The sequence below is a fragment of the Dipodomys ordii genome, unplaced genomic scaffold (assembly GCF_000151885.1).
Source record: "Dipodomys ordii isolate 6190 unplaced genomic scaffold, Dord_2.0 Scaffold161, whole genome shotgun sequence".
Classification (NCBI taxonomy): Eukaryota; Metazoa; Chordata; class Mammalia; order Rodentia; family Heteromyidae; genus Dipodomys; species Dipodomys ordii.
In genome coordinates, this window is record NW_012267377.1 from 1178385 (window position 1) to 1188506 (window position 10122).

General features: G+C 45.2%; 1 protein-coding gene across 1 annotated transcript in view; it reads left to right on the forward strand.

The window, feature by feature from the left end:
• Positions 1 to 10122, forward strand: part of Cdk13 (cyclin-dependent kinase 13) — a 140682-nt gene that overhangs the window by 23635 nt on the left and 106925 nt on the right. The window contains exon 5 of the mRNA XM_013033003.1: positions 9263 to 9404. Coding sequence (XP_012888457.1) covers positions 9263 to 9404 — 142 coding nt within the window. The remainder of the gene's footprint in view (positions 1 to 9262; positions 9405 to 10122) is intronic.

A 10122-nucleotide genomic window follows, 5' to 3' on the forward strand; every position in this document is an offset into this window, starting at 1 on the left:
CCCTCAGCTCTTCAGCTCAAGGCTAGCACTCTACCACTTGAGCCACAGCGCCACTTCTGGCTTTTTTCTTTTTGTTTATGTGGTGCTGAGGAATCGAATCCAGGGCCTCATGCATGCAAGGCAAGCGCTCTACCACTGAGCCACCTTCCCTGCCCCTCCCTTTTTTTTTTTTTTTTAAATAATTTGAACCTTGTCTCCAGTCCTGCTTTTATTCAGGTCTGGTCTTGAATGTGTGCCTTGGCCTAGATTGTGATTCTCCTACTTATTGCTTCCTGCATAGCTGGGAATATTAGCTTAAACCACCACATCTCACTAATATCTAGAGTAGCTTTGAATCATTGCCTTCTGAGTATGAGGTACTGCACTGGAATCTCTTAGAGAGCTCTTGTGTTATCACCTATCTATATCAGTTCTACTAGCATACTTTATGTAAATCTGCTAATGTGTTGGTAGTTTTTATACAAACAAAAATTTCAAGATCATTCTGGGTCCTAGAGATGATTCTCATTTGTAATCTCTGGTTTCATGGCTTCAGATTTATCTTTTGAAATCAATCATGCCATACATCATCAACATCTGAATAGAGGATCTATACTGTCTTTTGACAAGTACAAGTAAGATTCATGAGACATAGATGACACTTCCAAGGTTTTTCACAGGTTATGTAAAGGTGAAATTGACAGAACATGCTATTTTGTTATTTTGGGTGACATTATACTAGGATTTGAACTAATCTTTTTTATTTATTTTTATTGTGAACATACTGTACAGAGGGGTTACAATTACATGGGCAAGATAATGAGTTGAACTAATTTTTTATGCTTGTAAGACTGGTGCTCTATCTTTTATCATGTATCCAGACCTTTATGCTGATTTTTTTTTTCTGTGACAGTCTTTTTTTTTTTTTTTGGTCGGTCATGGGTCTTGAACTCTAGGCCTAGGTGCTGTCCCTCAGCTCAAGGCTAGCATTCTACCAATTCAGCCACAGTGCCACTTCTGGTTTTCTGATGGTTAATTGGAGATAGGAGTCTCATGGACTTTCCTGTCTGGGATGGCTTTGAACCTCATTCCTCAGATCTCAGCCTCTTGAAAAGCTAGGATTACAGGTGTGAACCACCAGCACCCTGCCAGTATTTTTTTGGTATTTGTGTGTGCCTATCCTGGGGTTTGAACTTAGGGCCTAGGCACTGTCCTTTAGTTTTTGTACTCAAAGCTAGCATCTACCACTTGAGCTTCAGCTCCACTTCTGGCTTTTTGGTGCTTAATCACAGGTAAGAATCATATGACAGAGGGGCTCCAATGGCTAGCTACTTACGAGGCTGAGATCTGAGGATCGCAATTTCAAGCCAGCTGGGCAGGAAAGTCCTTGCGAATAAACTACTTAGAAAAAGCTGGAAGTGGCACTGTGGCTCAAGTGGCACAGTGCTAGCTAACCTTGAGCACAAAGAAGCTTAGGGATAACACAGAGGCCCTGAGTTCAAGCCCCAGGACTGGCAAAAAAAAAAAATCACACACACTTTCTTACCCTGGCTGTCTAACTGATTCTCAGGTCTCAGCTTCCTGAGTAGCTAGCTAAGTTTATAGGAATGAGCCACCAGCACCCTGTTCAGTTTCACTTTTTGTCTAAAGCAATTTGAACCATGCTCCAATTTATTCATCTTACCATAGTTGAGATGACAGGCACAGAGCACCACACCCAGCCTTTCTATTGAGATGGATCTCTCAAAAATTTTCTAATGGACTGGCATGGAACCTATATCCTTCTGTTCCTGTTCTTGTTTTTTTTTTGGTTGGTCGTGGGGGCTGAACTCTGGCCTGGGCGCTGTCCCTCAGCTCAAGGCTAGCATTCTACCACTTGAGCCACAGTGCCACTTCCTGCTATTTTCTGCTTTTGTGGTGCTGAAGAATTGAACCCAGGGTGTCATGCATGCAAGGCAAGCACTGTACCACTGAGCCAGTTTCCTAGCTCTCTGTTCTTGGTCTTCCACATAGCTAGAATGACAAGTGTGTGTCAAGATTGGTTAAGATGAGTCAAACTTTTGCCCTCAAAGTGCCTACTTCCCAATCTTCCCTTCCCAAGTAGCTAGAATTACAGGCCTGTGTGACTCACACCCAGCCTGCAGAATATATTCCTAAAGTTTTAGCTTCTCGGTATTTAAACTTAAAAATTATTCAGTGATTTCATCTCCATAATTTAAAGCATAGATGGAATTAAAGACTCTAATGCACTTTATATATTCTGGAGCTCAGTGGTAGAGCACATGCCTAGAACATGCCTAGCACATGCAAGGGCCTGAATTTGATCCCCAGCATTAGTAACAAAATAAAGCCTGGCAGTAGTAGTAGCTCAGGCCTGTAACCCTAGCTACTCAGGAGGCTGAGATCTAAGGATCTTGGCTGGAAGCCAGCCCTGGCAGAAAGGTCTATGAAACTCTTATCTTCAATCAACCACCAAAAAGCTGGAAGTAGAGCTATAACTCAAATGGTAGAATGTCAGTCTTGAAGGAAAAAGCTAAGGGAAGGTGTCCAGTTCAAGCTCCCCCCTCCCCACCCCAGTACCAGCACAATAAAAATAAATAAATAAATGAGCACTGTTGGCTCACCCCTGAAATCCTAGCTACTCAAGAGGCTGAGATCTGAAGATCTCAGTTTGAAGCCAGTTGAGGGAAGGAAAGTCAATGAGATTCTTACCTCCAGACTATGGCTCAAAGTGGTAGAGCTCTAATCTTGAGCAAAAAAAGCTCAGGGACAGCACCCAGGTGCTGTCCATGTCCAACAAAACAAACAAAAAATTAAATAAAAATTAAAAAGAAAAAACAGAAGAGAAATGACAGAGCTGGGTACCAGTGGCTCATACCTGTAATCCTAGCTACTGAGGAGGCTGGGATCTGAGGATCATGGTTCAAAGCCATCCCAGTCAGGAAAGTCTGAGACTCATCTCCAATAAACTACTCAGAAAAAAACAGAACTCAAGTGGTAGAGTGCTAGCCTTGAACACGAAGAGGGTCAGGGACAGGCCCTGAGTTCAAGACCCAAGACTGGCAAAAAATAAAATAACTTACAGAGAAAAGAGCTAGTTACCTACATCTTCCCCATGACTTTTTCGAAAGAGCTCTCTGAGTCATTTTATTCTTTTTTCTTTTTTGCCAGTCCTGGGACTTGAACTCAGAGCCTGGGCTCTACTAACCCTGAGCTTCTTTTTGGTCAAGGCTAAAATTCTACCACTTGAGCCACAGTGGCACTTCTTGCTTTTTCAGTTTATGTGGTACTGAGGAATGAACCCAGTGCATTCTAGGTAAGCACTCTACCACTAAGCCACATTCCCAGACTTATTGCTATTTTAAAAACTATTTATACATGTGTATATATATATATATATATATATATTTTTTTTTTTTTTTTTGTCGGTCGTAGGCCTGAACTCTGGGCCTGGGCTCTGTCCCTTAGCTCTTCAGCTCAAGGCTGCTCTACCACTTGAGCCATAGTGCCACTTCTGGCTTTTTTTCTGCTTATGTGGTGCTGAGGAATTGAACCCAGGGCCTCATGCATGCAAGGCAAGTGCTCTACCACTGAGCCACCTTCCCAGTCCCCCTTATTGCTATTTTTTAATAAAGTTTAAGTGTTATTTTTTTTTCTCCACTGACAATTACAGATGTGTGCACTTATGCCATATCTCAGGTGATCTTCTGCCATTTTACATTGTTAGTCTTTGTATTTAGCTTCTCTATTGAAGAAGTTACATAAGTTGCAGGCTGGATCTAATTCTGGATCTATGTCTGGATTACAGTGAGTATTAAAAAAAAATTAAGCCTGAAAAATTGGCATGCTGGTGGTGTACTTACTCCTGTAATCCTCACTACTCAGGAAGCTGAGAACTGAGGATTGTGGTTCAAAGCCAGCTCAGGCAGGAAAGTCCATGAGATTGTTATCTCCAGTTAACCACCAAAAAACTGGAAGTGGAGCTGTGGCCCCAAATGGTAGAGCACTACCCTTGAGCAAAACAGTGCCCAGGCCTAGTTCTTACCCCATGACTGACCAATAAAGAAAAAGAAAAATTCTAAGATTTATCACTAAAAACAAACAAAACAGTCCCCCTCCCCCCCTCAAACCCTATCTATTCAGGTTGGGCATGGTAGTACATACTTGTGATCCCAGCTACTTAGAAGGCAAAGGTAGGAAGGAAGGCCAAGAAGGGCATATTTGTAATCCTAGCTCACATTGGGTAGTTCATTGGAATTAATAAGTTTCACAGACTTTCCTGCCTGGTCTAGCTTTGAATTGTGATCCTCAGATAGCAGCCTTCTTAGTAGCTAGGATTTATAGGTGTGAGCTACTGGCACCTGGCTCTCTTAGTTTTGCATACTGCTGGTGCTCTACAACTTGGCTTTTTGCTGGTTAGAGATGAGTCTCCTGGATTTGAACAATGATCCTTATATCTCAGCCTCCTGAATAACTAGGAATATATGTATGATCCTGACTTGAACCTCTCTTGTGCTAATAAAAGATAATATAGCAGCTGGGTGCTGGTGGCGCATGCTTGCAATCCTAGCTACTCAAGAGGCTGAGATCTGAGGAGCATGGTTTAAGCCAGACCGGGCACCAAAGTCTGTGAGACTCTGATCTCCAATTAACCACCAGAAAACTGGAAGTGAGGCTGTGGCTCAAGTGGTAGAGCACTCGCCTTGAGCTGAAGAGCTAAGGGACAGTGCCCAGGCTAGAGTTCAAGCCCCACAGCCAACCAAAAAAAAAAAAAAATATATATATATATATACACACACACATATGCTAATAAAAAATAGTTAAGAAAATAATTGAGGAAGCAGGAAAGTAAAGAGAAAAAAAGAAATGAAAGGAAAACATGAGTCTAGGCTTCTCTTTCAAGGTTGCCTGAGGACCTTAGACAGGACAGTAAGTTTTGTAACTTTCAATTTCTATCAGTAAAGTGAGTGTGGGACAATTGGGCTAAGTTTAAAGATTTCAATAAGATTTAAAATTTTAAATTCTTTCTTTTTTGTTGATGCTTGTGGGGTCTGAACTCTGGGACTGGGCACTCTCCCTCAGCTCTTCAGCTTAAGGCTAGCACTCTACCACTTGAGCCACAGCTCTACTTCTGGCTTTTTCTGCTTATGTGGTGCTGAGGAATTGAACCCAGGGCCACCTGCATGCAATGCAAGCGCTCTACCACTGAGCCACCTTCCCAGCCTAAAATTTTAAATTCTTTTTTTTTTTGTTGGTCGTGGGGCCTGAACTCCGGGCCTGGGCGCTGTCCCTCAGCTCTTCAGCTCAAGGCGAGCACTCTACCATTTGAGCTACAGCGCCACTTCCGGTTTTCTGGTGGTTTATTGGAGATAGGAGTCTCACGGTCTTTCCTGCCCAGGCTGGCTTTGAACCTCGATCCTCAGCCTCCTGAGTAGCTAGGATTACAGGTGTGAGCCACCAGCGCCCGGCAAATTTTAAATTCTTGATATACAATTTCCAAAACTGTTCAACAACTTTCACTTAGAATTTTTTTATTTTTGGTTGGTTGTGGGGCCTGAACTCTGGGCCTGGACATTGTCCCTCAGCTCTTCAGCTCAAGGCTAGTGCTCTACCACTTGAGTCACAGCGCCACTTCTGTCTTTTTCTGCTTACGTGGTGCTGAGGAATCAAACCAAGGGCCTCATGCATGCAAGGCAAGCACTCTACCACTGAGCCACCTTCTCAGCCACTCTCTTACAATTTACTGGCAGGAGCCAATGGCTACATTCCTCCACCTGCAAGGAATGCTGGGTTTTTAGCCAATCATTCACATTCTCAACCACCTTGGAAAAGTCAACTAGAAGTTTTCTGTATCATTCTAGTTCTATAGATAGGGTTTTTTTCTTTAAGTTTTTAATTATTTTAGTATTTTAGTGGTATTGGGGTTAGAACTCAGGGTTTTGCTCTTACTAGGCAAGTACTCTTCCACTTGAGCCACACTCTCAGCCCTTTGTTTTATGCAGATGCTGGGCTTGAACTCAGGGCCTGATCTGTTTCACTCAAGGCTGGAACTCTACCACTTAAAACACACCTCCACTTGGGTAAGGGCCTTCTTGTAGCATCATAACTTTGCAGCAAGCATCACCTAACAGCAGGTGTGCCAGCTCCTGGTTCTCAGTTCTTATAAAGCCACTAATACCAAGATGGGATACTTACCCTAATTTTTTTTTTTTTTTTTGCTGGTTGTGGGGCCTGAACTCTGGGCCTGGACACTGTCCCTCAGCTCTTCAGCTCAAGGTTAGCGCTCTACCACTTGAGTCACAGCGCCACTTCCGGCTTTTTTCTTTTTGCTTATGTGGTGCTGAGTCGAACCCAGGGCCTCATGCATGCAAGGCAAGCATTCTACCACTAAGCCAAATTCCCAGCCTAGAAGTATATTTCTTTTTGGAAAATGTCACCCTTTTCCTTGCTATCTCCCAGTTTTTCCCTCCCACCCTCACCCACAAGTTTTGTAGTATCTAGTGACTACCAGTGCTGTGTTTGTTTACCCTTTGCACCTCTGGCTGTTTCGGTAGTTAATTGGGCTCAAGCTGGCTTCGAACCTAGATCCTCAGATCTAAGCCTCCTGAGAAGTTAGCATTACAGGTATGAGCCACCAGCACCTGGAAGAAACAAGAATTTTAATTGTTTTCAAGATTGGGTAAAACTTTAAATCAATCAAAAGCTCAGGCATATCCAGGTCCTGGGTTCAAGCCCCAGGGTCAGCACACACACATACATAAACACACAAACACATATACACATATACACAGTATTGGGGCTGGGTGTAGTGGTTTGAATGCCTGTAACTTCAGCTCTCAAGAGACTGAGATATGATTTCAAGTCCATCTTGTGCCCAAGATAATCATAACAAGCACCAGGCAGCCTGTCCTGCATTAAACAGAGACTTTGTCTCAACAAATATAATATGTTCATTTTAAAAAATAGCTGCATTATATATTATTACAACACTCTTAACTGAAAGTATACTTACAAAAGAAGTTGAGAGGTTTTATCTTTCTGCACTTTTTGTCAGTCCTGGGGCTTGAACCCAGGGCTTAGGCGCTGTCTCTAAGCTTTTTTGCCAAAGGCTAGCACTCTACTACTTTAAGCCACAGCTTTACTTCTGGTTTTTGGGTGTAGCCATTCCAGATGTTTATACAATTCAGAAACATACTAATGCTCATAAGCATATATTCCACTCATTAGCCATCAGAATGATGTTAGGGAATGTCATGTTGCCTCTAGAAAAGTCCACTGTGACAGATGTATAAAAAAGGTAAACTATTTGTCATTATTATAACAGGTTTTGACTGTGCAGATACACTGATTTTTTTTTTTTTTTTTGGTCAGTCATGGGGCTTGAACTCTGTCCCTGTGCCCTTCAGCTCAAGGCAAGTGCTCTACTGCTTGATTCACAGAGCACTTCTGGTTTTCTAGTGGTTTATTGGAGAAAAGAGACTCACGGACTTTCCTGCCTGGGCTGGCTTTGAACCATGCTCCTCAGATCTCAGCCTCCTGAGTAGCTAGGATTACAGGCTTGAGCCACCCAGCACCCAGTTCACTGAAAGAATCTTAGTATTACAGTACATTTTCAAAAATAGCTGATATGGTATGAAAATGATCAGACAGGCAACAAAAAACTTACCTTTATTTTTAAAACCAGTAGGCAAGCCAGGTGCTGGCTCATGCTTGTAACCTTAGCTACTCAAGAGAGGCTGAGATTGCAGTTCGAAGCCAACCTGGCTAGGAAAGTCCATGAGACTCTTATCTCCAATTAACCACCAGAAAACCTGAAGTGGCACTGTGGCTCAAGTGGTAGAGCGCTTGCCTTGAGCTGAAGAGCTGAGGGACAGAGCCCAGGCCCAGAGTTCAAGCCCCACGACAAACAAAAAACCCCCCAAAATAAAAACACCCCCCAGCCAAAAAAACCCCCAGGAGGTAATAAGCACTCAACTACCCCACCACTGCACACAACAAACAGCGTAATTGCAAAGTGTAGTTTAAAAGGCAATTTCAAATCTTCCTATACAGGTAATCATATGTGTGTGTGTGTGTGTGTGTGTGTGTGTGTGTGTATATATATATATACTTACAGAAAGTTTCCAATCTAAGTCATTTTTGTATTTTGTATCCTACTATTCAAAGCATGTGGAATATTCAAATATTTCAAAGGTTCCAAGGATATCCCACTCTTCATCACCCCATCAGAGAATGTTTGAAGAAATGTGGGTGGCTGAACCCCACTAAGGATATTTTAGTGTTTTCTGCTTGTGCCTTGGACTGAAGACCTTCCATTTACTATATACATCAAGTTTGGTTGTTAGCATACGGTAGAGGATGACATTCTCAAGTCCAACTGGTTACAGATCAAAGGAACTCCTAGACAAACCTGATTTTGCTCTTTGTTCTGCTGTTCCGTTTGTTTATTTTTGTTCTGATGGGGCAGGCTAATGCTATTTTTCAGAAAACCTTCCCAGAAATACTTTAGAAAACCTCAGAAACACTAAGAAGGAGCAGTGTGCTTAGGCACCCTACTTTTCAATCCAGCTCTCAAATGTCTTTAATACTTTTTTTCTGTCTGCACAGTAGATCCAACTGTGTGGCCTACCCAGCCCTGTGGTCCTGGGTAACTCGGTGACTTATCTATTCTGTTAGTGAAATCTGACATGGTGACAAACTGATTAAAATTATTTACACTGAAGTATGATTAATGGATAGTAGTACCAAGTGATTAACAACTAAGGGTGATGATTAAACTGGTGGCTTGAACTCAGGGCTCTGTGCTCAAGGCTAGCGCTCTACCACTTGAGCCACCAGGCCACTTCCGGCTTTTTCTGAGCAGTTTATTGAAGTCTCAAGGATTTTCCTGCCTGAGCAAGTTTCGAACCGCCACTCAGATTTCAGACTCCTGAGTAATTAGGATTATAAGTGAGAGCCACCTGCGCCCGGCTAGCTGATGATCTTAATAAACTTGTGAAAGGGCGAAAGGACGGCTTAGCTTTTCTTTCCAAACACACTAAAGAGTGATAAGCCATTTAATTTTTAATCAAATTATACTGATCAGCCTATTAGTGAAGGGCAATCCGGCTAGGACAAAAATGCCGTGTGAAGTCTTGAAGTTACGTGTGGCGGCGCCACAGGTTTGGTGTCTGGTTCTCGGCAGTGCCGTGGCCATTCCATTCGTTCCCAGATTGAGGCGAGGCTTTCCCCCACTCCTAAGTCAACTTCAGAGCTAGCAAAACTCGAGGCTGTGTTTACCAAGTGCACTTGTGCGCTACGGTGGGTTCTCGAGCTCGGATGTTCGCGAGCTCTCTTCTCCCGCGGTTCGGCCCCCGGGCCTGGCTGAGGGGGACGCGGCGGCGGCCCGGTCCAGTTACCCGCAACCTTGCGGTCCCCAGACTCCCGTACCCGCTGCGGCCTTTCACTCAGCAGGGAGACAGGGCGGCGGCCGCGGAGATTCAAAGCCTAAGCTAGCTACGCGTGCCACAGGCGCGAGGGACGACGGCCACGGGCCGCCACCTTCGAGAGCGTCCCAGGACACGGCGTGCGACGGCTGCCGGCGGCGTACGAGCCCTCCCCTTTCTTTAACCCTCCTTCGCACGCAGCCTCCCCCTCCCCGGATGTCCCTCTGACGCCACTTCCGGTGCGGACGGCCAGTCTCCCAGCGGGAGCGAGCACGCCAGTGCGCGGCAACGGTGTTCCCGCCTCTTCCCCCCCTCCCCCCCCCGTCCGCCACCACTCCCCTTCAGGTTTCTCGGAGCGTGACGTGCGCGCGCGCTCCCGACCTCGCGTCAGGGTTGAGGGGCGGGGCAGGGAGGGGGTGAGGCCGAGGGAGAGAAGCTGGGAGGGGTAGTGGAGACTCAGGGCCCAACCAGCGAGCGTTGTCGCCCGCCCGCCCGCCCTTCCTCCCAGGAGCGGAGAGGGAAGGGGAGGGGCGAGTTGGGGCCGGCCGCGCAAGCCCGGAGCCTCCTCGTGGAGGGAGGAGGGCCGCGCTGCCACCTCTGTTGGTGGCGGCTGAGGAAGAAAGTCCAGGCCTCAGCCGGCTGCCCCCGACTCCGAAACGCCCCCGCCCCCATCTCCTCGGAAACAGCCCCCCGCCCAGCCCCGCACACCCGCCGCCCG